Raw genomic sequence first — 26346 nt, 5'->3', positions numbered from 1 at the left:
AGCAGGCGGCACCCCATGCCCAGGCCCCGGCCTAAACACTCCCCTGTGCTTTGCAGACTCCAACGGGGGCCGAGATACAGAAGGCTGCGAGCGGGCCGGCCTGCGGGGACCGGCCTTCCCCGGAGTGGATGCCTTGGCTGTGACGAGGACCGCAGAGGTACAGCGGGGGGGGGGATGGGGCTGGGGGGGGAGGGGGGGACGGGGCTGGGGGGGGACGGGGCTGGGGGGGGACGGGGCTGGGGGGGGACGGGGCTGGGGGGGGGACGGGGCTGGGGGGGAGGGGCGACTCTGTTCTTTGAGTTTGGCCTGGGTCACGCCTCACCTGCTCACGTGTGCTCTGCACAGCTCTGCTGCCCAGGTGCTGTGTGAGCTGGCATTGCACTGTCAGTGCCGGGTCCACGTGGCACGCGTGGATGGTGCGTGACACAAACTGTGCTCACACTGGTGAGGAGCGTGTTGGTGCTGTGTTCACGCTGGTGAGGAGCATGTTGGCGCTGTGCTCACACTGGTGAGGAGCGTGTTGGTGCTGTGTTCACACTGGTGAGGAGCGTGTTGGCGCGGTGCTCACACTGGTGAGGAGCGTGTTGGCGCTGTGCTCACGCTGGTGAGGAGCATGTTGGCGCTGTGCTCACGCTGGTGAGGAGCGTGTTGGTGCGGTGCTCACACTGGTGAGGAGCGTGTTGGCGCGGTGCTCACGCTGGTGAGGAGCGTGTTGGTGCTGTGCTCACGCTGGTGAGGAGCGTGTTGGTGCAGTGCTCACACTGGTGAGGAGCGTGTTGGCGCTGTGTTCACACTGGTGAGGAGCGTGTTGGCGCTGTGTTCACGCTGGTGAGGAGTGTGTTGGTGCGGTGCTCACACTGGTGAGGAGCGTGTTGGCGCTGTGTTCACACTGGTGAGGAGCGTGTTGGCGCTGTGTTCACACTGGTGAGGAGCGTGTTGGTGCTGTGCTCACGCTGGTGAGGAGCGTGTTGGCGCTGTGTTCACACTGGTGAGGAGCGTGTTGGCGCTGTGTTCACGCTGGTGAGGAGCGTGTTGGTGCGGTGCTCACACTGGTGAGGAGTGTGTTGGTGCTGTGTTCACACTGGTGAGGAGTTAGTTGGCGCTGTGTTCACACTGGTGAGGAGCGTGTTGGCGCGGTGCTCACACTGGTGAGGAGCGTGTTGGCGCTGTGCTCACGCTGGTGAGGAGCGTGTTGGCGCGGTGTTCACACTGGTGAGGAGCGTGTTGGCACGGTGCTCACGCTGGTGAGGAGCGTGTTGGCGCGGTGCTCACGCTGGTGAGGAGCGTGTTGGCACGGTGCTCACGCTGGTGAGGAGCGTGTTGGCGCGGTGCTCACGCTGGTGAGGAGTGTGTTGGTGCGGTGCTCACGCTGGTGAGGAGCGTGTTGGTGCGGTGTTCACACTGGTGAGGAGCGTGTTGGTGCGGTGCTCACGCTGGTGAGGAGCTTGCGGGTCTCGTGCGGGTCGAGGCTGGCCTCTGGAGCGCATTTCCGCAGGTCAGTGGCCCTCGTCGCACAGATCGGCGCCGTGCCACGTGGCTCGTGGGCTGTTGTGCGTGAGCCTGCGCAGCAGGAGCCTGGGCACCGCAGCGAGGGGGTGTCGTGTCGGCACCACGCGTGGGGCCAGCTCTGAGGATGGGCAGGAAAATTGCCTTCAATCCGGGCTGGAGACAGCTCAGAGGCTGGGGAGGGGGTGCGCCCGTGGTGACAACATGCCCGCTTGCTCTGGGCATGTCCAGGCCGGGCAGGGTTGAGGAGCCCAGGGCACGTGAAGCCCGCAGGGAGGCTCAGGCCTGGAGAGGGGCATCTCAGGGGCAGCCTGGGGGAGGAAGCATTCCGCAGGTGTTAGGCCAGCCAGAGCCGCGCGGGGAGCGTCTGGAGTGTGTGAGAGGAGGACGTGCAAACGGGCAGGGGGCTCGTGGGCACACGGGGCTCGCCGGGCACACGGGGCTCGCCGGGCACACGGGGCTCGCTGGGCACATGGGGCTCGCCGGGCACACGGGGCTCACCGCGCACACGGGGCTCACCAGGCACACGGGCCTCGCTGGGCACACGGGGCCCAAGGGCACACGGGGCTCACCGGGCACACGGGGCTCGCGGGCACACGGGGCTCGCCGGGCACACGGGGCTCGCCGGGCACACGGGGCTCACCGGGCACACGGGGCTCGCCGGGCACACGGGGCTCGCCGGGCACACGGGGCTTGCCGGGCACACGGGGCTCGCCGGGCACACGGGGCTTGCCGGGCACACGGGGCTCGCGGGCACATGGGGCTCGCCAGGCACACGGGGCCCAAGGGCACACGGGGCTCGCCGCGCACACGGGGCCCGCCGGGCACACGGGGCTCGCCGGGCACACGGGGCCCGAGGGCACACGGGGCTCGCCGGGCACACGGGGCTCGCCGCGCACACGGGGCTCGCCGCGCACACGGGGCTCGCCGGGCACACGGGGCTCGCCGGGCACATGGGGCTCGCTGGGCACACGGGGCTCGCTGGGCACACGGGGCTCGCCGGGCACATGGGGCTCGCTGGGCACACGGGGCTCGCTGGGCACACGGGGCTCGCCGGGCACATGGGGCTCGCCAGGCACACAGGGCCCGCGGGCACCCTGCACACAGCCACACTCTGCTATAGGTTGGGTGACAGAGCCACATCCCCTCCCCTGGCGGTTAGTGATGCGGCCACTGGACGTGGGCAGGATGCAGTGGACGCTGCGGCCACGGCAGCGCCGGAGGCTCATGTGCACGCACCGTCTGCCGCACCGCAGAGCCTCCGCCCAGGGCACAGCCGCTCCTCCCGCTCTTCCTGGGAGCGGCGCGGCCGTGAACGGCATCTCTGAGAACGCCATCTGGCCACCAAGCGAGGGTGGCGTGTGGCCGCCGAGGCCTCGGGAGCGGGAAATCCCCCAGGAAGGGCCACGCGGGCGCTTTGGCAGGCTGTGGGCCTCTCTCCCGCCGCGCCTGCCCCACCCCACGGACTGGGGCTTTAGGATGCGAGCGTCTCACCGTGTAAACACGCCTGAAAAACACCAGAAAGTTCTGGATGCGGGCTGGGGTGAGGCATGCCGAAGTGTTTAGGGTTGGTGGGGAGGGGGAATGCCAGCCTTGTAACCTGAAATGCATCTGGAATGGCCTGGAAGGCCGGCCGGGTGGGGGTGCCGGGCGTGTGATGAAGCGGGTAGGGGCAGTGTGTGCACTGCACGCGCCCCGCAGGACGGCCGGCTCCCCGCGTTGCTCCCACCGCGCCCCTGTGCGTTCCAGCTGCTTCCAGACGGATGGCGGCGAGCAGCTCAGGGTGGGGGCTGCAGGACTGGAGATGGCTCACTTCCCGGCCACCAGACAGGGCGATCTGGGCTTACCAGGACACTGCCCGGCCCGCAGGCCGCTGCCCACTGAACCGCGGGCCTGTGAGGCCCCACCAGAGGGCGCTGTGGGGCCCGGGAACCCTGGAGCAGCCAGGCGTGACTTGGTGTTCGCTTCTCAGGCTGCTGGGGGCTCTGTCCAGAGGCCACGGTGCAGTCTGTCCCCGAGGGGCGTGCGCAGGAAGGACCTCACCTGTGGGAGTCTGTGGCCTGGGGCTTTGGGCCCCTGCTGCTGCCAGCCCCGTGCTGGCTGGCACGCTGCTCAGCCTGCCCTGGCTCTTCTGAGCAAGGCGGGGTCCACCCACGTCAGCCCTGGCCTCCGATCTGAGCCGCTTGCCGTCAGGGGTGGACATGGCCTGTCCTCTCCTCCTGGCCCCTCAGTTCACCTGGCGGCCCCCCCCAGGGCTTTGTCCAGGTGGGCATGCGGGGGCGGGGGGGACGCACTGGGCTGTCAGTGCCCAGATGTCAGCACTCACCTGTGGCCAGACTGGATGAGCCACCTGAAGCACAGGTGTGCTACTGAGAGTTCTAGAAGGAGTGGAAATGCCTGTCTGTCCCCGCACTCGGTCTGGGGCTCTCCTGCTTCTGTATCTTGTTCTTCTTTGTGCGTTCATGTGCGTGCTCTGCTTTTTGCCTCTGTGTCTTGCGATGCGGCAGCCCGCAGGGCCAGGTGATATTTCCTGGCAGCCTATGCTTCCTCTGGGCTGCGCGCCGGGACCCTGAAGCAGAGAGGAGACACGGGTAGAGCCCTGGTGGACAGGATGTCTGGCCACCGCAGCCGGCCCCAGGGCCCAAAGGGGGCAGAGCGGAAGCCCCGTGGGCGGCCGGCCTGTGCGTTTCGCTGTGGTGCGTGCGGCAGAGCCTGGCCGTGACGTGAGGGCTGTCCAGCAGCACCGCTGCCCAGTGAGGGCTGAGTCCAGCAGCACCGCCGCCCAGGGGGGAGCTGACACCACTCAAAATGTCCCCCAGTTCTAGGCGCCTCCCTCCGAACCCACCCCACGCCCGCCACGCGCCGTTTCCCGTCACCACGCTGGCCCTCCCAGGCCCAGCGCTTCGCCTCCGCGTCGCTGCCCCTCTGAGCTCTGTTGGGGACATTATAACACTCACGGACCCCACGCCTGCACCTGCCCAGGGAGGCCGTGTCGGCGCCGGGTGTGTGACGATCACATTGCTGAGCTCTGTAGTCCCAGCCCTCTGGCTGCTGTAATTTCCTCTCCTTTATTGCGCATTCTGTTGGGAGTGTGCTGGGCTCCTGGAGCGTGTCCCCCGAGCTTCCTGAGAGGGACGCTGGGGCTTGGGGACAGCTGTCCAGACTCTCCCCCCCTCGCCCCCGTGTCTGCCGTCCTGAGCCCTCAGCCACCTGGTCTGGTTTGGATTCCTTGCGTATCTGCTCACTCCATTTGTCTTGCTGAGAATATTACTTCCTCCCAGCCCGCCCATCAGAACGTTTGTGTGTCCTTCTAGCTGAGCTGCAGGAAGCCGCCCGGACTTCCTGAGTCCTGGCCCATGGCTTCCTCTTCTCCCTCCCGCCGCACGTGCGCATTCCTTCCCTGGCATCGAGACTCACTGCATTTACTTGTCAGATCTGGACTTCAGAGAGGGGCATACAGGCCAGGGCTTTTGTGGTCTGTGTGCACCAAGTCCTCAGAAACAACATTACAAATGCATAGACCAGGAGATGCCCGTGGTCAGATTTATGGACCAGATACCAAGTCTTCACCGCAGGCTTCTGTTCCATGTTTTACATGGGGGGTGAGGGGGGAGGTGCACGTTGTGTAACCAGAGAAAGTTTTCATTGGTCAGGAAAGCTCCACTGGGTCTGACTCCCTGGGAGACGGAGGCTGCCAGGTGTGGCCCAGGAAAGCTGAGGATTCCCAAGTCCAGCTTGTGGCCGGAGAGCAGTGTCCAGGGCCAGTGCGTGGCCAGCACCCACCGCAGAGGGCCAGCCGGCCAGCTGTGCAGTCTCAGACCAAAGGCAGAATTTCCTGTGCCCTTGATCTCAGAGTTGTCTCCTGGACCTCCTTCTTCCTCACGAGAGGAGATGCGTGGGGGAGAGCGCTTGGCGGCCCTCGAAGCAGCCGGCTCCGCCCTGTGCTGGCTCCCCGTCCTGAGAGTCACTTGTTACCTTGAGCGGCACCGCACCAGCTCCGTGCCGCAGCCGTTCCGTGCAGGGAGCCGGCCGGATGTGCTTCACCGGCAGTCAGCGTGGCAGTTCCCCACAGATTTCTTACACGTTCTGTACGTCTGCGTGTGAGGTAAACTTAGGTTACCCCAACTCCCGGCGTTCTGCGCTCGCAGCACTGATGCGGGGTTCCTATCAGCCACCACGGCACCCGGGAGCGGCCAGGGCTGGTCCTGCTCCCAACCGGGTCACCCAGGGTCAGTACAAGTCCCTGAGTGAATGAATGAATGAATCAGCAGATGGATTAATGGGCGGGGTTAATGCCCTGGAAACGCTTCCCAGGAAGGGGCTGAGGTAGGCAGGGAGACAGACGGGAAAGGCTACACACACAGCGTGGCGTGCGTGCCATGCTGCGGTGCAGGTGCAAAAGAGGAGGGGGGACCCAGGGGCGCAGGCCCGGCCAGCTCCGTGCCCTGGCCCGCCGCAGAGCCTGGCTGGCCCGGCCCGTGCAGTGGACTTTCCAGGCCCAGCCCAAGTCTCTTTTTCCACATATTAGCTTCCTCCAGCCCGAGCTATATACTAAAGTAAGTTCCTAGCTGAACGAACTTTACGTCTCTGTCCCCGTGGATCCTTGAGCTGACGGGTCTGCCAGCGCCCTCTAAGGGCCGCAGTCCTGGTGGGTTCCGGTCCAGACGCCCCCAGGGCACACCCCGGGCCTCATCCTCCACACAGACAGATGGAGACCACTGGCCATGTCCACCTCCCCTCCCTCTGGGCCCACACTGGCTGAGGCTGCCGGTGGATGGGCCACGGGTGGACCGATGGATTAATGAGCAGTGGATGATGGTGCGGGGTGGATGGATAGGTACATCATAGATGGGGGTGGTAGCTGTCTACGTGGATAGATAGTGGTTGGTGGAGAGATGGAGGAGGGAAGAAGGAAGATGAGCAGATGGATGAGAGGATGAATGTGGATGGAGGGTGGGCGGGTGGGGAGGTTGTGGATGGATGGGTGGATGGATGGGTGAATGGAAGGAGGGAGGGAGGTGGGTGGATGTGTCATGAGTGGGTAGACAGTGGATAAAGTGATGGATGGATGGACAGGTGCATGGACGGGTGCTGTGGTGACTGATGGACAAACAGGGCAGGGAGGACCCGTCACCCAAGCGTCTGGCCTTTGTCGACGTGCTTCTCCCTTGGGATTCCTATGGGGCCATATCCTCTTCCTGGAATACGTTCCTCGTACCCCTCGCTTCAGAGTGTCATGTTTTCTGTGTGTCCTTGGATCCTCCAAGGAGACCCGCCTGACACAGAATCGACCTCCGAGTAAGTGTGCAGGGTCATAACCAGATGGGTCTACGAAGCCCAAGGTCTGGACAGAGGTGTGCAGCAGGCGGGGCCGTGAGCGGACGGTAGGACCAGTCCTGATCCTCGGTGACGGGACCCAGGCCGAGGCAGGTGGGAGAGGCCCACGCTCGGCACTCTGCGGAGCCCGACACAGGCCTGTGGGTTACAGGAAGAGCCCAGCGCCCGGGGTTGGAGGTCGAAGCCTCCCGCTGGCTTCCCAGGATCGTAAGGCCCCGTCCCTGCTGCTCACTACGAAGCATGGGTGAGGCAGCTGGGCTCACGCGTCCTCAGACTGAAGCTCCCTGGAGTCCTCCCTCCCGCCAGCGGTCCCTTCCCTCCCTCCCCCTGCCCTCCCTCCCTCCTTCTTCCATCCTCTCTCTTCTCCCCTCTCAGCCTTCCTTCCTTTCTTTCACAAACGTCTGTCCAGTGCTGCCTTACTCATTCACTAGGGTCTAGAGCGTCTAAACTTGATCGTCCACGCCATTTCACAAACACTCAACACCCGCCGGACGAGTTCTGTCCATTTCACTTCCCGAGCTCCCAGTCTGTTCAAGGAAACAGGCAAAAACAAAACACAGCACAACCCTGGGCGTAGCAGTGTGGCCTGCTCCTCAGGCAGGGGAAGGGCAAGCGGGCTCTGGCCTCTGTCCCTGAGCATCCTTGAGTCTAGGCACTGAACACGGCACACCGGCTTCTTCCCGGACGCCCAGACAGGCTTCCCTGCGGGCCAGGGCCTCACAGCCATGGGCTGCCGCAACGCTGGGTCCGGGTGGACGAGCGAACACACTGGGGCCTGGCAGGAGGGATTGGGCGATGCTTAAAGGTCTTTGTAGCAACTGAGACAGGATGGAGCATCACGCGTGCCCAGCGCGCTTGGGCCACCCAGGGACAGTGACTGGAGCCGCTCAGGCCCGGGACAGGCAGGGCTCGGGGCCGCACACGCATCTGCGGCTCCGGAGGCCCCTCTGGCCCCACGTGCTGTGGGGGCCGCCGCCTGCGGTCTCTGTGGCAGGAGCCAGCCCAGGGCTCTGGCCTCCGGTCCCGGTGCCGGGCAGAAGCTGCCATCCCCGAGGTGGCCGAGCCCTGGCATGCACGCATGGCTGTGGCCGGACACTGAGTTCTGGTGAGGACGTGGACTGGCCGGCCCTGCCCCATGGACACCGGTGACGCGGGACAGGAGCTCCCAGCCTCGCGCGTGGCCTGGGACCGTGGAGGGCGGCTGGTCAGGCGCCACACTGCCCTGCCAGGCCCTGGCATAGCCCTCCTCAGCTGGGCCTCGTCCTGCAGGTGGGTCGGTGCCACGGCGATGACCCCGCACACAGCTCCCGTCCCCAGGCTGCGCGCCCACCTCGGGGACGACCCCTTTGGGACTTTATTTGGAGCAAGGCTGGCAGCAGCCGGGTCCCTGGTCCAGGCAGGGGTGAGGAAGGCGAGACTCGGAATGTCTTCAGTTGTTTTCAACTTTCCACATTAGGAAACTATAATGAGGCGCAGCTGGGCGGCGGACACACTCCTGTCCCACAGCCTCAGATGGACACGTTCCTAGCCACTGCCCCCGGGCCTCGAGAGAGGTGACCTGAGGGTCCCATACCATAGGGGGGGTCCCCACACCACACCGGGGGTCCCACACCACACGGGGGTCCCCACACCACACAGGGGGTGTCCACACCACATGGGGGTCCCACACCACACGGGGGGTCCCCACACCACATGGGGGGTCCCCACACCACACTGGGGGTCCCCACACCAAACGGGGGGGTCCCCACACCACACGGGGGTCCCCACACCACACAGGGGGGGTCCCCACACCACACAGGGGGGTCCCCATACCACACAGGGATGGGGGTCCCCACACCACACGGGGGGTCCCCACACCACACCGGGGGTCCCCACACCACATGGGGGGGTCCCCACACCACACGGGGGGTCCCCGCACCACACAGGGGTCCCCACACCACACATGGGGGTCCCCACACCACACAGGGGGGTCCCCACACCACACGGGGGGTCCCCGCACCACACGGGGGGTCCCCACACCACACAGGGATGGGGGTCCCCACACCAAACGGGGGGTCCCCACACCACACAGGGGTGTCCCCACACCACATGGGGGGTCCCCACACCACATGGAGGTCCCTGCACCACACAGGGGTCCCCGCACCACACAGGGGGGTCCCCACACCACAGCCCCATCCAGGGAGCGCAGCCCACGGGACTCGCAGCAGCACAGCACTGGCACTGGCTGGAATAGACAGCCTTCCGGGAAGCCGCCACCTCTGGCTGGCCTCCGGGCCAGGCCCCGCAGCCCCACTTCTGAGGGACACCCTTCTGTGTGCGGGCTGCCAGGCTCACAGCCCGGCTCCCTTGCAGAAAGCAGTGGGTACACAGCAGGCTCCCGGAGGCTGGCCCTGACTCGTGGGGCCTCCCTCCAGGCTCTGATCCCACGGGAAGTAGTCAGAGGAAAGGAGTGGGGGGGCCAGGACTCGAACCCCAGACCCAGGAGCTCCCCCACAGCTCACTCGGTGAGAGCCGGTGGGAGGAAGCGCGGCAGTGACCTCCCATGTGAGGAGGACCCCTCCTGCGGGATTCCGGGCCCCGCCTCCGCCTGGGCCTCTTGGGGTTCTCTACCTGTCCAATTCCAGCAAGCCAGGCCCCGGCCCCCCATTTCTCTCCTCCATTTCCCAGTTCACCTCTGCAGCTTGGGGCCCTGCAGAAAAAAAACAGGGAGGGGTGCGAGGGGGCCGGAACCCCTCCCGCGGCCTCGGGCAGAGGCCTGGAAAACCCGCTTCCAGATGATGCGTTTGGGAGCTGGGAAGGTGGCTCAGTGGTAGAGTGCTTGCCTTGCATGCATGAGGCCCTGGGTTCGATTCCTCAGTACCACATAAGCAAAAAGAAAAAAGCCAGAAGTGGTGCTGTGGCTCAAGTGGTGGAGTGCTAGCCTTGAGCTGAAGAGCTGAGGGACAGCGCCCAGGCCCGGAGTTCAGGCCCATGACCAGACCCAAAAAAAAAAAAAACAAAACAAAAACCAGATGATGCGTTTGGGGTCCCCTGCGTAACCGCAAACCTGACGCTCACAGGCGAGTTCTCGGCATTCAGCCAGGAGCCCTGGGGCCCGCACAAGGTCCCTGTGGTGTCTCCCAGGGTGGCAGCCCCACTGCGTGTGGCTAGCTACGTTTAAATGAATTAAACCAGAAAGTTAAACCCCGGCACGGACACCACCGGGCACCACCGGCCTGCGTGAGGCACAGGGGGCCGAGCAGGCGGCCGAGGGAGCTGCGACTGGCAGGGTGGGCGGGAGGGAAGGCCACCGCTCAGCGCTGGCACGAGGGAGAGCCACGCTCCTCCAGACTCGGGGAATGCCCTGGGCTCGCACGCACACCCCAAGTGCCCCAGATGGTTCCCACGTCATGGAAGTAACAAGAAAGCAAGGGCCGATGGAGCAGCCGCCAGCCGCCCGGTCCCCTCACCCCCGGCTCCCGGCCGCCCTCCTCTCGCCAACTGAAGGACCTAGAATCTCACTTCGCTCCTCCAGGTCTTCAGAACGCCTGTCCTCAGTCCTCAGATCACCTGTTATCTGGAACTTCACCCCAACCTTCCATCCATTGCTCTAGGACTGCATTCTAGCCTTCCTCGCCCGCTATTCTCGCCTTCCCGCACTTCTCAAGAATTTACCCCTTTGTAAAGCATCTAGGATTTAAGGTCTCACAAAATACTAGTAATAGTTTTCCTAAGACCATTTCTTTTAAACAATTCTACAATTCAGTGCTTTGAATTTCTTGGAAGAAAGCATTATGGAAATGCAGGATCCATAGCTTGTTTTCAAGTAGGGGTTGTTTGTGGGGTGGGTATTTTAGGGATGGCTTAATTGTCTTCTCGGAGAAGCTGGCAGGATCTTGGCACAGTAGGGATTTTTTTTTAAAAAAGAGTATTTGCATCTGGACTTTTTGTGGCCACCAGGACAATTTGCTCTTTGGTCACCAAATGAGTTTAGTTGAGATGTAAACATCTTTTGTTCCCAGGTATCTATCAAATTATCAAAATGTCATTTGTGAAGTGGGACTATCCCCCTGAACTTGGCTGCTGAAATAATGCAAATGTGTGTTGTAAATGAGACAATGCAAAAACATGGTGAATGTGAAGTTCTGATATATAGCAAAAAAAAAAGACAAGTTGTGCCTATCTGTGTCACAGTGGAAAATGGGCCGGGAGATACGTCTCAGCTGGAGAGCACTGTTTCGTTTACATGTGGACACCCTGCATTAAAAACAAGGAAGTTAAACATCCATTTCCTCCGCCATATTCACCCCTTCCAGAAGCAGCATCATGAGTCCAACCAGATAGGAACATCCGGAGTCTGGGAGACGATGCTCTTCCCATCCCCGAAACATCTGGAGGCTGGAAGACACTCCTCCCTTGCTCAGAAAAGCGCTTCCTGTCCCCGAGGCCCACAGGCCTGGGCTCTGCTCTCCAGGACCTCCAATCCCCCCCTGCCCCATCTTCTGCTGGGAGGAGAATCTCCCATGCTTGGAGAGGAAGCTGAGAGGAAAATCTCCAGCTGTGACCCGAGAAGATCCTCCGAAGGCAAGGGAGGCAGCCGCGGCTGGGCCGATGGACTCCGTCCCGCTGCACCCGGGCTTGTGCTCCAGGCCTGGCTGGCAGACCTGCAGGCAGACCCAGGGCCGTTCATGGAAGTGGAGCCCCTCGAGGAGCCAGGCTGCCCGTGTGGAGAGCCGGGAGGGTGCTGGTCTCAGAGGCTGCGCACTGGCCCCAGACCCCTTGTGGCCACCCCCACCCTGGCCACTGCTCCGGACAACGCGATGGGTGACCTCCAGGGGCTGTCTGGCCCTGCAGAGGGGCTGAGTGGGGGCCTGGCGCGAGGCCCACTCTGGTCGTTTGTGCTGACTTGGGAGAGGAGACAGAGCCATCTGGACCCTTTGGGAAGCTCCTGTGGGTGTGAGCAGAGGATTTACGGCCGTTTATCTTATCTGGGGTCCAGCGGAGCCCCAAGAGTCTGGCCTCCACGGCAGTGACGCACGGCAGTGGAATCCCCTGTGCTGGAGTCCCTCCCCCTGCCGTTCCCACAGCCAGCGCCGCCGGCATGGAGATGGGGGAGGGGGGCGAGGCCAGGACCGAGGGGCCTGCGGGCGGGCCTCCGTCCAGCAGCCGGGCTGCCCGGGGGCATTTTGACTTAAGCATTTGAGCCTGAGTCACCGTGGCCTCCGGCTGCGGTGAGCAGAGCCGACATGTTCCCTCCCCGTGCCTGCCACTCCGGGTGCCCAGAGGGGCCTTGCCCACCGTCCTGGGTCTCCCTGGCATCTTCAGCCTGAAAGCAGGAGCGAGCATCACCACAGACCCTCGCTGCCCTGGAGCCCTGTCCCTCCAGAGCCTCTGTGCCCAGGCTTGGCCGGTGCGCTGTGCTCAGCTGCTTCCTGGGAGCTTGGCCCGTGTGCCGTGTGCCATGCCCGGCTGCTTCCTGGGGGCTTGGCCCGTGTGCCGTGTGCCATGCCCGGCTGCTTCCTGGGGGCCGTGCCCAGGGCAGCACACAGCGTGCCAGGGCCGCGTCCTGCTACGCTTGGTCCTTCTCTTTGGTCTCTGCACCCATTCTGGGTTCTGGGCTTTTAAAGCTCTGGGGGCTGGGGAGGTGGCTCAGTGGTAGAGCGCTTGCCTAGCATGCATGAAGCCCTGGGTTCCATTCCTCAGTACCACATACATAGAAACTAATAGTATTGTTAAAACTAAACCCCCACTAAGAAGGGCAAGCTCTAGCTCTGTGGCGGGCTGAAGGAGGACAGCCCTGTGCACCCCAGCACAGCCCACTATGCACTGCGCCTTTTCCACCCTGAGTCCAGTGTCCAGACGCCCCTCTGGGACCTCCCCTCGCGTCTCTGTGAGATTAGGGAGCTGAGGGCCTGAGGGGCCAGCCCCTGTCCCACCCATGTCCCCGCCTGTGCAGAGAGGAAGCCTGTCAGTTAAACCCGCGCAGGGCCCTCTGCTCACCGGCTCTGGACACGTGGTGGCTGGCACCAGGCCCTGCCCCAGCCAGAGGGCCCCGCAGTGAAGCAGGAGGGCACCGGGCACCACCTGTGCCTCGATGTGACTCATTGTAAAGTTCTCTCAAGTGCCCAGTTCGGAGGGTGTGCCGACGTCACAGAGCTGTGCAACTCTAGAACATTGTCAGCCCCTCAAGAGACCCCGTACCTCTACCACTTCCTTGTCCCCCCCCCCCCCCCGCACACCCTACACCGACCTGGCCACCGCCGATCCACGTCGGCCTCTGGGATGGGCTTTTCACGTCTGGCCTCTTGTCTCGCCCGCCCCGGCTCCGTGTCGTGTGACGGAGCCCTAACCACGTGGCCTTTCTCCGTCTCCGAGTGACAGCCAGGGCTGGCCTCCTTGTCCCGTGGCTCAGTGACACGGCGCTGGGTGGCTGGACCACGTTTGCGTATTCATTCTTTCACCAGCAGGAATTTGACGTCATGAGCAGTGAACACTGGTGCGCAGGTCTCTGCGTGGGCAAAGCTTTCATTTTTCTCGGGTGTTCTCGGGGGAACGCGATGGCTGGGCACACAGAAACGCCGCGTGTACAGCTTTGGATGTGTGCCGCCTCCCAGCGTGCCCGGGGCTCTGATTTCACCACATCTCTACCAACGCCCGGTGCTGACCCTCTCTATGATCACCATTTGCGCACGTTTTAATGGCTCCAAGCCCCTCTCCAGTTAGTGATCTGCACTGCTCCGGCGCGCTGCGGGCTCTCGGTGCTGTCGGTATCAGGAGCTTTGAGGAAATCCAGCTATCTTCATTTTTTCCCCTCTTTGGTCATACATGTTTGTAGTGCCACACCTAAGAAACCATTGCTCAACCCAAGGCCCCAAAGGTTTATTTCTGTTTTCTTCTCTAGGAATTCCAGCCCTCCTCTCCAGCCCTCATTCCGTTGGAGTTATAGTAGTGAATGGTGTGAAGTAGGTCTAAGTGCGCTCTTTCGCATGTGGAGCTTCCTTGTCCCGGCAGCGGCTGGACGGTAGTGGAGATGTGGTTGTCCGGCAGCGGCTGGACGGTAGCGGTGCCCATGTTGACATGGGTAGACTGAACGCCAGGGCTGGTGTCTGGATCCTCTGCCTGCTTCCAGCTCTTGGTCTCTGCCCGTGCGGACATTACAGCACCCGGTAGCCTCGAGGCCCAGGCAACGTCCTTCCCAGCCCAGCACACCGACAGCCTGAGCCGGCCCTGTGGGTCAGGTCGGGTCACTGGCTGACCCCTGGCTCCTAACCCCTCCCTCCCGCGTCCCCCGGCCCCTCCCCGCAGACAGAGGCTGCGGTGTGCTGAGCTGGCCTCCGAGTCCACCCTTCCCTTTCCCCAGGACCAGAGGCCGCAGGGCAAGTGGTGGGCCGGGCCCCACGGCCAGCCCTGCAGCCTGGCCAGCCCCCCTGGTGCTGGTGGGGGCGGGCCGGCGGGAGCCACGGGCACTCTTGTTTGGCGGGGTCTCGTGTCCGTCCCCGTGGGTCAGTCCTGATGGCTTTGCGGCAGAGCCACGCTGCTCCTCCCAGGATGCGCTTTGCGGCTGCCACCCCCGGAGGGCAGGGGCGGCCCCGCGAGTCCCCAGGCAGGCAGGGGCGGCCCGCGAGCCCCCAGGCGGGCACGGGTCCCCGGCACGGCCGGAACCGACGCTCGGGAGAGGGGCTATGCCAGCAGCACCTGCGGGACCCTCCTCGCCCTTTCTGCCATCCCTTAGGGCCAAGCGCCCCTCTCCCTGTGCCCCGGGAGCCGGCCCCACGCGGGGACGCTTGGCTCCAGTCTTCCACACAGACCCCAGGCAGCAGGGGACCCGAACTGAGACGGCTCCTCGTGCGGAGTTGTAAGATGGCAGCTAGGGCTCTTGGGTCCCCCAGATCTAGAGAACCGCGTGCCCACAAAGCTCCCAACCTCTACTGCCTTCCAGTTGTGAGTGATCACGACCTGTGTGCGCCCCACGGATCGCAGGCGACCTCGGCCTTCCTCCTCCGCTGCCGGCTCGTCAGAGCAGTGCTCGCTGGGAACCCGCACCTCCAGGCAGGCGCCAGGCTCGCTGTGTCCCTCCTTCCTTGGGCCCCTGGAGCTGGCAGGACCGGGCCTGTGCGGCCTCGGGACCTGGAGAGCGCCAAGCCCCTCCATTGCGTGTGCAGGTCCAGCTCTTATAGCGTCCTCGTTCCCTGCAGCGGGGCCGGCAGACCGGCGCTGAGGGCCCCCAGCTGCAGCCTGGTCCTGAGCAGCCTGGCAGCGCCCGCCAGGCTCTGTGTTTGGTGGGCTGCAGCTGGTTTGATCGCCCGGGAGATGGGAAGGTGTGCACAAGCAGGTGTGTGGGCATGGCTGTTCCCCGATGCTCGGTCACCACAGGGGGGGTGGGGGCTGCTGCTGCCCATGGGCGTCTCTGGGACCTTCGTGGTGTCCGTCCACCCTCTCGGGGAACAGACATGCAGACAAGGGGCCGCCCCCTTCCAGGAGAGGCCAGGCTGTGCCAGGTCAGCTGAGACCCCCCACTGGCCCCCACAGTGGGGACGGCAGGAGGGCTGACACTCACGGGGACCCCCAGCAGGCCCACGATGCGTCCCCCGCAGGGACCAATGTGAAACTGGGGAACAGGCAGCCCCCAAAGGCTCCTCAGCACTCCATGTACCTCAGGTAACCCGCCGCCCCCAGCCACCTTCGTGAGCAGTGACCCCAGAGCCAGGGCGACCTGAGAACCCCGGATCCCAAAGATGGTCCCTCCTGGTCCTGCGACCCCACGCCGTGCCCCCCGGCCTGGCAGGGGCAGCGTGCTGGAAAGCCATCTGGGTGAGCACCCTTCTGAGTCCTGACCTGAAATAGCGTCTGAAATTTCCCCCCATTCCAGACCCCAGGCAGGCTCCCGGCGCACGGGCTGAGGCCGAATCCGCAGTGTCCGCAGGGCAGTCCTCAGGAGGCCTCGGGCGATGTCGGTCTGACCGCGGGCAGCACCCCAGGAAACCCAGGCTGGGGGGCGGGGATCGGCTGGCGCCGGGACCTGCGGAGGCGGAGCCCCGCCCCGCCCGGCCACAGCTGGAGCCCACCGGCCCCGCAGGCTGCCACCACCAGGCAGCGTGGCCCGTGGCCCAGCCACCCCGCCGCAGGCCAGGCCGGGGCTGATGTTCCCACTTAGGAATTCTGCCACTGTCCCTGGGACCGTGTCCCAGGCCCGGCCTGCGGGCCGTCCTCACCCCCATCTTGTTTCCAACCATAATTTCTGCCCTTGGCCCTGACAAGAGGAGTTGGCCAAACCAGGGAGCGGCCGGAGGATCGTGATAGCATGTATGCCCAGCACCCCATGCCAGGTTCCCGCCCCCCACGGAGCCGCCCTTCCTGCCCAGAGGTCAGCTGACATGACCTCGGGGCCGCGCTGCGCTCCTGTGCACCCGTTTGCTTGCTTTGCCCTGCGGCTCATCCGTTCCACCAGACCCCCGGCTTCCTCCCCTGTCAGGCCGGGAACTCGGACAGAGAGGAGCAGACCAGGCAGCCCCCCTCCCCCAAGCCACCAGAGCCTCCCAAGCGGGGCCAGCCTCTCCTGACTTTGCCCTGTTTTCCTTTGGCTCTCGCCCGCCCCTGACCTCTGCGTTGTGGGCAGTGGGGCCAAGAAAGACTCCCTCCGCTTGTCCTTTCCAGAAGTGAACCCATCCTCTGTCCCGAATACAGAGCAGCAAGAACCTGCCTCCCCGAGGCCAGGGCCGGCCTCTCCCCGCGCTGCCCCGGGGCCGCTGCCCTGAGGCCACGCCCTGACCACAGCCGGGCCAGCCACGCGCTTGCACCCTCTGCGCCCCACGCCCCGCTCCCTCGATGTCCTCTTGGCCCCTCCTTTTACGCATGTGAGCCTCACCCCAAAAAGGGAGCCATGTGACCCGCCTTGCAAGTGGCTGGTGAGGACTCAGCGCGTGTCTGCAGAACTGAGGTGTAGTGCGAGACAGCTGCTACGTCACCGCCATCACCATCACCACCTTCATAACAACCACCGTCATCACCATCATTATCACTCATTCTCTCCTCTGTGGAAATGCCACCATCCTGAGATTTCAGGCTGCGTTCTTTGAGGCTAGTTCCCTGTCCATGCACAGGAAGACTGAGGTCCCACCACTGGCCCAGCCCCTGAGCTGAGCACCACTGGTCTAGCCGGGACCTTGGGGTGGACCGCTACAGCTCTGCTCTCGAGGGACAGGTGGGGGCTGGGCCTCTCACCCCTTCCCCTGTCTGCAGCCGCCACGGGCAGAGCCACGGAGGAAAACCTTTCCCAAATGAACAGAGCTGCATTTTTGGACGGGGTGGAGAGTGATTCACGGGCAATCAAGCCTCCAAGCCTGCTGTCCCGTTAGGTATTAAGCCAGTCGGGTTTCGGCGTCTCCTCCAAGAATGCTGTGGCTCATGGCGAAGAGTGACGCCATCTGTGGCTGAGGCCTGGAGGCATCCGGTGGGACCGGGACAGGGTCCCGCGTGCGCCAACTTGCCCCACTGCCGGCCGCGGCTGCCCGGGGCACCTCCACGCCTCGGCTTCCCAGCTGGCCACGCTGCGTGCCCAGGGCCACTCTGCTGTGCCCGTTCTACACACCCATGGCCAGCGGGCATGGGGGCGGGAGAGGGCCGTGGGGGGAGGGGGGCATCTGGAGAGTAAATCAGGGCTCCCGGTGAGTGGCGGGTTCTCACCCAACACTGGACAGCTGGCCCAGGAACCAGGGCCACGGATGGAGAAAGGCTGGACAGAGGGACACCAGAAGTACAGCAGGATGCGCTGGGGATGCCTTCCCGGGAGCACCCCGCACCCCTGTGTGAGGGCCTGCCCCTCAGGCCTCCGCCACCCGCCTCCAAGGCAGAGCTTTGCCAAAAGGTGGAGCTCCTGTTGTCCTGGACTCCGACACCCGGGGTCCCAGGGCCTAGCAGCTCCCCGACCCGCAGCAACCCCATCCCAACGCAGAGCCGCTGAGCCGTGCTGCCGGTGTATCTCCTCCATCCCAACGCAGGGCCCCCAGGAAGGAAGCCAGTCCCAGAGACCCAGACCCGGCCTCCGAGCCCAGCGGGCTCACAGCTGAGAGGAGGCCCCGGATCTTCTGGGTCATGAGAGAGGGGCCAGGCGCAGTTAAAAATGTGGGGCATTTCCTTCTGTCTGATGGATGCAGAGATAGAGCGGGACATCAGGAGAACAGAAGGCCGCTCCCCGGCCTGCACCGGCACCGCCTCCGGTGAGGAGCCCCCGCCTGCCCCAGGGCAGGGCCGAGGCCAGGCCTGACACAGGCCATGCCAAGTGTGAGGGCGTGCCGTGCTGGGGCACAGGGTGACACTGGGACCGCCGGGGGGGGGGTGTGCACACGCGTCTGTGCATGTGTGAGGGCAGGAGGCAGCAGGCTTAAGAAGTGTGCCTCTGTGTGGCACAGAGACCAGGCCTGAAGCTGTACTGCTCGACCTGGCTCTCGCACGTGGATAAGCTACCTGTTACTGAACCAAATGGGGGTGAGCCCTGTGGTCACCGCACAGCCTAGGGGCCGAGGCATCAGGCCAAGACCCGCCTGACACTGCTGTACCCCCTGCGCGGCGGGCGAGATCAGGGAGCCCAGGCCTCTGGGGGTCCATGCAGGGTGGCACCGCCAGGCTTTGAGGGGTGTCCTGCTGGGGCCAGGGCCACGCCCACGCTCAAGCCCCTCCCGCCGTCCAGGCCTCCGTGGCGGGCCTCCGGCTGGTCTGGGGCAGCCATCAGCATGGTCCTGGCAAAGCCATCAGATGGGCTCGGTGGCCTCCGTGAACGATGAAGCCTGGGGCGGGCGGGTCGCGTCACAAAGTGCTTTCCCAGCCCCGGGCTGCCTGGTCTGGGGACGCTTCCAGAAGCCTTAACTAGGGAGGAGGCGGGCAGAAGGGCCCCCGGGGGAAAGCTTCCTCCCCTCGGCCAGCCCCGCACCTGACCCTTCTTCCGGGGGACGGAGGCGGGTCCCCAAGGCCATACAGCCGGCTGCACGGCCACCTCCATGCTGCATGGTGCAGCCACTGGGCATGGAGAGGGACAGCCCCAGCTGGGGCCCCCGGAGGCCACGGAGGGGCCAGTGCCGGACACACAGCTCCGTCTTGAGCACTCCAAGACCCGGCCTGCAGGGATCAAGCAAGGGTCAAGTTCTGTCCTGCCGCATAGCAAACTACCTAACCAACCCTGAGCTGCTCTGGCTGCTGGCTCTGGAGTCGGGTGGGGGGTTGGTGAAGGCGGGACACCCACGGAGGCTCCACTTGGGGTCCACAAAGATCACCCCATGCTGGCCAGCAGGCAGATGATGCTCCTAAATGTCTAGGAGGGTTATGCCAAAACCCCACCCTGGAGCAGCCACGGGGGCCACCAGCGTGGCATCTTGCAGACGGGCTCCCGTGGCAGCTCAGGGCTCCCACTGTGAATGGATGTCCCGAGGGACCCTCAGGACCCACCGTGGAAGCCAGCCCCACACAAAAGCCAGAAGCCCAGAAGCTCACTCCTGTAATCTCAGCTATGCAGGAGGCTGAGGTCTGAGGATTGTGGTTTGAAGCCAGCCTGGGCAGGAAAGTCTGTGAGACTCTTAACTCCAATTCACCACAAAAAGCAGGAAACAGAGGTGTGACTCCCGGTGGTAAAGCACAGCCTTGAGAGAAAGGGCTCAGGGAGGGCGCCCTGGGAGAGTCCAAGCCCCAGCACGAGCACACGTGTGCGTGTACACATGCACAGCCACACGCACTGCGTGCCTGAGAGCCCGCGGTCTCGGCCATCACCCAGTGATTGAGCCGGAGCTGTGCCACAGTCCCGCGGGCCTGCATGCAGGTGCGCAGGGAGCAGGCCGGCTGGGTACCTGGCAGCCATTGTGCTCCATCCAAGGGGCCCTGAGGGGCTGTCCCCCGTGCCCGGTCTGCGGGGCTCTGAGGCTGGAAGGGTCTGGAGCTAGAGCCCAGGAGAACTGAGTCCAACACGCCACCCCCCCAGCACACGAGGAAACTGAGGCTGGGCAGGGGCTCAGGGCGGCACAGCTGGATGGCAGGTACTGCAGGAGGTGGGCAGCTGGGGGTTGAGGGCCCTGAGGGGAGGGGCTCCGGACTGGGCGTCCAGCCCCAGCCCGAGCCACCCTCCCCGCATCCCCCGGCCCGGCTTGGTGTGTGGAGGCTTTGCTGAGCACATGAGGCCTCTGTCCGGCGTTGTCTTTTTTCTTTTACAATCCTGTAAAAATGCACAGGCGATTCTGAGCTTCAGGTCAGAGAACAGGCCTTCAGGTCAGAGAACAGGCCTAGCCGTTCTATTCTCCCATCACCCCCCGTCACATGCTGGCGGCCTGGGTGCCTCAGAATGTGAGCCCAAGCCCGCGGGGCCTTGCTCGCAGGTTTACCGGGGCCAGCTGGCCGCTGGACATGTGAGGGACACTCCCCGCTCAGCCCCGCCAAGGGGGCGTGCTGAAGCCCGAGGGTCAGTCCTGACCCAGGACTGTGTGGACCTACCGGCCGGTCACTGGCGACCCTCTCCATCATCAGAGCCATTTGCAGAAGGCTACAGCGGCATCCACATCGCCCTCATTTTACTAAATAACAACCTCCAACCACAAACAAGAGTGGCGACGGCCACGAGATCACCAGGGAGAAGCCAGCAGCCCCTTCCGGATCCTTCCCTCGGGGGCCGCTGAGACCTGCGTGAAGAACAGATCTGTTGGTTTTGCTGTCACAGCAACAACATGGTCAGTGCTTGGTGGAGCTGGAAGATACTAAATTCACGTGCCCACAGGAGAAGACATGGGGTTGGGTGGTGTGTGTGGCTTCAGGCATCCACTGGAGACATGGAGCCAGTTCCCAGGAGACAGGATGGCTATGTTTGAGGCCCTGCATTGATTTGAACTGCCCTCCCTCCTCCTCTTCTTCCTTTGTCTCTCTCTAACTTGGTCAGATTTCAGTCGCTGTCTCAGTCAGCTACAGCTGTGTAACAAATAACCACACAAGTCTCAGTGCTGTGCAGTGACTCACGGGTGTTTTCCACTCACTCTCCCGGGGTCAGCTGGAGTCCGCACTCCGCCTCGCCAGCCACAGGCTGTGGGCCCTCTTCAGGCCTGGCCGTGTGAGTTGTACTTTTAGTCTGAGGGATCCGTGCAGCCCGGGCCTCTCCTGGAGGAGATCAGGGGCACCAAGGATGGCGGAAGCACCGAGGCTACTTAAACCCTGGCCTGGGATCCACGCCCTCGCGTCTCCCGGCCCTCTCCCGTGCTCATGGAGGCCGACCCCATGAGTAGGGAGATCTGAGCCTCCGCCGAGGCAGGCGGTCCAGCAGCGGGGACTTCTCACCAGAACCTGCCTGTGGTGGAGGGCACGGTGCTGCCGTGGGAGCCGGGCCAGGCCGTCCAGGAGGGAGGGAGGCGAGCTGCGTGCTGCTGGCCAGATCGGCACACCTTTCCTCCCTCTGGCAAACTGAGGGGCTTGTCCGGGCTGACCGCCAGGGCCCGGGGTCTGGCAGGCTGCTCCTGCCCTCCCCCGCTGCACAGGGACACTTGGGTGTCCGGTGCAATCCCCAGGGAGCCTCGTGAGTCACAGCGCCGTCAGAGTCCGCTTCCAAAGCCTTTCTCCTGCTCCTGACACATTGTGAAGCGCTGGGTCCTGGAAAGATGGCCAGCTGGGCAGGGCAACTGGTCAGCCCTCCGGTGCCCCGTGGAGCGGGGGTCCGGCTCCTACCCGCCCTGACCGCCCCCTTTGTGGGTGCCAGAGGTGCCCCCGTGATGCTTCCTCCACAAGCGAGCCCCATCTGCCGGGCCCCCCGCCCGCAGGGAGGAGCTGGGGAAATGGCTCCATCTGGCCCCATTTTTCTTGGACGAGGCGGCAGTGCGTGAGGTGGAGTTCTGGAACGGCCGCGCGGTGAGCCGTCCGCTCCGGTTTCTGGCTGAAGCGCTGAACTTAGCAGCCGAGAGCATTAAAAAAGAATTTTTATTCCATTTCTGCTCTTTCTTGGTTGGTGCCTGACAGACAGCTCTGGGGACAGAGCGCTTGGCTCCGTCCCAGGCCGGGCTCTCCAGCTGGCGTCTGGGTGCAGGAGGAGCTGGCGAGGAGCACCGGGGGCCACTGGAGACGGTGAGGCCCGGCCTCTGAGCGGCCCTGGCAAGCGTCGGCTCCCCGAGGCCTGGGCTCGTGAGCCGCGTTTGATGCCTGGCTCTTCAGAGGACATAACATATTTCCATAGGGAAAGGGTGAAAATGTGTGTGCGTGTGAGCAGACAGCGTGGCAGAGAGTGGGCGCACTCGGGTGGGCTGGTCCTGTCCGGCGTGACGTCTGCACAGGTATCCACGGGCTCCTCTCCGGGTCGAGCTTGCCCTCGGGCCGGGGCCGACACACGAGTCCGCGGCCCCTGTCCCGGCCTCGGGGCCCGGCACCCACGGGGCTCCAACCCCAGTTTCCATCACTTCACTCGGAAAGATCTGCCGGCCAGGGCGGCCCTGCCAGGAGCAGGACCGTTCCTGCGTGTGGAAAATGCAGCCGGCAGAGCTGCTGCCAGCAGCTCCGGTCCAGACCCCGGCAGCAAGCGGCACACCCCGCTGGGCGTGGGCGAGGGCCGGGGGCCCCCAAGGGCCAGGACAGGGCCTCACGGCTGCACCCCTCCGCCCGTGCCCTCCCTGTGTCCCCCCGGGCCCCACCCACCTCCCCCATGCCCTTCTTGCAGCTGGTAGTGTGCAATGGTAGTGCACAATGGCTACGCACACGCTCTATCCACACCACACGTGCAGCTGGCACAGGCCCACACGAATACACGTATGCTGTATCTCCCAGTGGCAGCAGGCAAGATTAGGTCCAAGTTCCAGGTTGGCCCTGAGCCCAGGGAGCAGCCCCTGTCTCTGTCTCTGATCTGGGGCTTCAGCTGGGGAGCAGGCCAACCTATGCCCCCCACCCCATTTTGTTTGGTCATGGGTCTTGAACTCTGGGCCTGGACACTCTCCCTCAGCTCTTCAGCTCAAGGTGAGCGCTCTACCACTTTGAGCCGCAGCGCCGCTTCCAGTTTTCTGGTGGTTTATTAGAGATGAGTCTCATGGCCTTTCCTGCCAGGGCTGGCTTTGCGCCACGATCCTCAGATCTCAGCCTCCTGAGTAGCTAGGATGACAGGCGTGAGCCACCGGCGCCCGGCTCAACCTGGAGGACGCGGGGCGGGGGAGGGCAGCAGGACAGTGTGGAGACTGGCAGCTTGGTCCAAGTTGGCGCTGCCCACGTGCCGGCACGCCAGGTGTGCCTGAGGCGGTGGGGAGCGTTGTTCCCTTCCATTGCTTGCGGAGAGACCGAGGAGGGCGAGTCCTTCTGCTGTCTGCGATGAGCGCATGCAGCTCACGCACAGCCTTCCGCGCCGTGGTGGGGATGAAGCGAGGCTCTGGGCGAGGGGTTGACGGAGTGGCCGGCTCCTGACTCAGTGGCTGCAGGCTGCCCTCCTTACCGCCTTGGGCCTTGTCTGAAACTGGGCCCTGCCTGGTGAAAGGCAGGCGTGGGTGTGGGTGAAGCAGCCAGCTCCCCCTGCGCCTGGGGGACGGAGGGGCTGCGGCCACCCCCTTCCCTGGCCAGGGCCCTCACAGGGCGGGCTACCCCCCGCGGGGCTGCCCAGGGCCCCTCTGTGCCCACTGCCCTGTGCAGCCCTGCTCAGCGCGTGACTCGGGCTCAGGAAGGACAGCGGCTGCATTGTGAGGCTGGCTAAGCACAGCCCCGAGTCCAGGGGCGCGACCTCCCGCCCCAACCCTGCAGCTGGAAGGCCCGGTGTGCGGGGCTGGCCTTCGGAGGGGGGTCATGGGGTGAGAGCTCAGTAGGCCCAGAACATTTCCTGCGCTGCACGGGAGGCTCCTCAAGGTGAAGCCCCAGGGCCCCCAGACAGCGCCGCAGCCAGCCCGGACAGTCCACGCGCCACGGGTCAGGCTCGGGATCTTGAACTTCTCACCCGTGTCATGGTACTGAATGTACTTCCTGTCTGGGTTGGTTTTTTTCTGTTTGGTTGTTTTTGTGTTCAAACCAGTTCTGCCGTAGGTCACCTGAGCGTGGAATGCCTGGTGTTCTGCTCTGCTTCCTCCCCGCCGGACCCTGGCCATTCCCATCACCCCGGCCCGCCCCCCGGTGCCCCTGCGCCCCTGAGGCCGTGTGGCGGGCGAGGGGCCGCCACCGCCGCTGGAGCTTTGTTAGAAGTGGGCGGCCACCGTGCCAGCTGCGCTGTGCTCGCCGGGCCGAGCTGCCACAGCGTCACTCGGTGCACGGGGCAGGCCGCGCCCACCGGGGGCATGCGCCTGCCGTGGCCCTGCACTGCGGCCACAGCGTCTGGACCCCCCCATTTTGCTACCCTTGCACGGCGCTCGCCCTGTGTTTTGATGTGCACTGGTCGGCGGCCCAATGAGGTGGCAGGCTTGGCCAACATTGCTGATTCCGGGTGTCCTTTTCCGTGCTACCCCACCATTATCACCATCTTCTGTGCCATACCACCATCACCAGCACGATGGTCTTGTCTCGCTCGGGGCCGAACCCCATCTCCCCCCTCTTTTCGTCCCCTGGTGCCTGCTGAAGAGTCTGAGGTGTGCGCGCGAGCCAGGGTTTGCCGGGTATCCGGACCGGCAGCTCCAACTGTGCCGGTTCCCTCCATTTCCACAGCCGTAGCCTGTGGACTGCGGTGGACGCTGGACCCGTGCGAGGTTGAGGCTGCCTTGAGCGATCTCCAAGGCGCACCCTGGGAGTCCAAGTTGAGAGCGGGAGATCCAGCCCGAGGCCCCGGAGCCCACCAGGGGTGGGGCTGGGACTCAGCTCGGTCTGAGAGGCTCTAAGTCTGGTCTCCTCTCTAGCTGGGCCTCGGGAAGAGCCCCCCACTCCCCTCCATGCCCAGGGCCCACACGCACGGGCCTTTAGCACCAGGGCGACCTCGGGGAGAAGCGGGCGCTGGGTCGGAGGCGTGTTGAAGTCAGAGCAAGCAGCCGGCCTCAGAAGGAAGGCCATGCGAGCACTCTGCGCAGGAGCCCACAGCAGCACGCGTGACCACCCACCGCGCTCCAGGTGTTGTGTTTCCAGGGCGCCTTCCTGGGCCTCTGCACAGCAGCTGCCAAGCAGGCCCGGCTTCTGCCTCTGGGGTCCAAGGTTTATGGCTCCATCTGGAATTCTGAACAATGCAATGAAGAAACCAACTTTCCAAGAGACATACTTATTAAAAAACGAAAACAGAACTTCCCCGGCAGGCGCCCCTCACCCCTCCACCCCCGCGGTGAACCCCGTGGACCCAAGCCGGCCACACTCCAGCTCGGGGCGGACAGAGCTGCATTCTTACCCAACGCCGGGGTCCGGCAGAAGCCCCGGTGCCCACAGATGAAAGGTCCCCATCACGGCTGAGCTCCGGACGCGCATACCCCCGCCAAATTATGAGAGAGGAAATTCAATATTATTTTAGGACTTGCCTGTGCATAATAGCCCGCAAGGGCAAAGAACAATCCGGTGCTTATATCAAACACGAGCAAGGCTCTCCCGCTGGGCCTCGGCCTGGCCCCTACCCAGGAAGGAAGCTGGGCATCGAGTCCTGCCCCATGTTGGACGACCCAGGAGGAGACAGGAGCTGACAAGGGACCCTGCACGCGTGGGAAATTAGGGGGGCTCCTCCCAGCCCTCCATAACCTCTGGGCCTAGAGTGGAGAAAGGCGGAGAGGCCCTTTTTATATATTCCCGGCAGCCTGGCCCTCCTTCCCAGGGGCAGGGCTCAGGTCATTGGCTGGGAGCAGCCAGGGGGGTGTGGCCTGTGGGGAGAGAGGCCCAGGCCATAGGTCTTGGCTAAGGGGTGTGGCCTGGAAGGGCGTGGCTTGTGAGGGTGGGGCGTGGGGTGTGGCCTGGGCCCGGCTCTTAGCTCAGGTGCTCAGCTCTGTTCTCAAAAGAGACCTGAGCAGCAGCCCTGCATCCTCTCCGGGGATGGCGGGGGCGGGGGTCACCGGGAGCCCAGGCCCCCTCACCACCCTGCCCGCGCTGTCACAGCCTGGCGCAGACACGCAGCACCATCCCTCTACAGTAGGTCACCATGCTTGTTTATTCCTGGGGCTCCCTGGCGCGCCTTGGCTGGTGGGAAGAGGACAGCCGTGAGGAAAGCGTGGCCTTCCCCGCTTCTTAACAGGGGCAGCTAGCCATGTGGAGAGCATGGAGCTGGAGCCAGGCACCGCAGGTGAGCCGTCACGATGCCTCCGTGCCCAGACAGGGCTCGCTGAACACCTCGCGCCAGGTCTGCCTGGCGGGCGCTCAGCAGCTCCCAGGGGTGGCCCTGTCCCTCTGCTTTCTCGGGTGACGCGGGAGGGCCATGCTGCTGTGCTGGGTGGAAGGAGACGGCAGCCGCCCCCGCTCCGCCAAGCCCGGGAAGATGGCTCTCAGGGGGCCGCCGGGTCCGGGACCCGCCTCCCCAGGCACTGGCCGTTTGGGCTCAGGCCATGGCTTTTCACAGTATTGTTCTCCCATTTCAGCAACGATACCGAGTTCTTTCCCACATCAGAAGCTACAACCCCCTGTTTTATGGACAGAGGTCCACGGCTGGCCTGGTAC

At 64.4% G+C, this 26346-nt stretch overlaps 1 protein-coding gene across 1 annotated transcript; it reads right to left on the bottom strand.

The window, feature by feature from the left end:
• Positions 1-2021: 2021 nt before the first annotated feature.
• LOC138822811 (cuticle collagen 2C-like) lies at positions 2022-2843 on the bottom strand. The gene has a single exon (XM_070015735.1). It carries the CDS (start codon positions 2841-2843, stop codon positions 2022-2024), a length of 822 nt encoding a protein of 273 aa, XP_069871836.1.
• Positions 2844-26346: the final 23503 nt, after the last annotated feature.

Source organism: Dipodomys merriami, unplaced genomic scaffold, assembly GCF_024711535.1.
Source record: "Dipodomys merriami isolate MVZ:Mamm:240054 unplaced genomic scaffold, mDipMer1.0.p SCAF_116, whole genome shotgun sequence".
NCBI classification, from domain to species: Eukaryota; Metazoa; Chordata; class Mammalia; order Rodentia; family Heteromyidae; genus Dipodomys; species Dipodomys merriami.
Note: the sequence above shows the minus strand (reverse complement) of the source record. Positions and strands in the feature narration are given on the sequence as shown.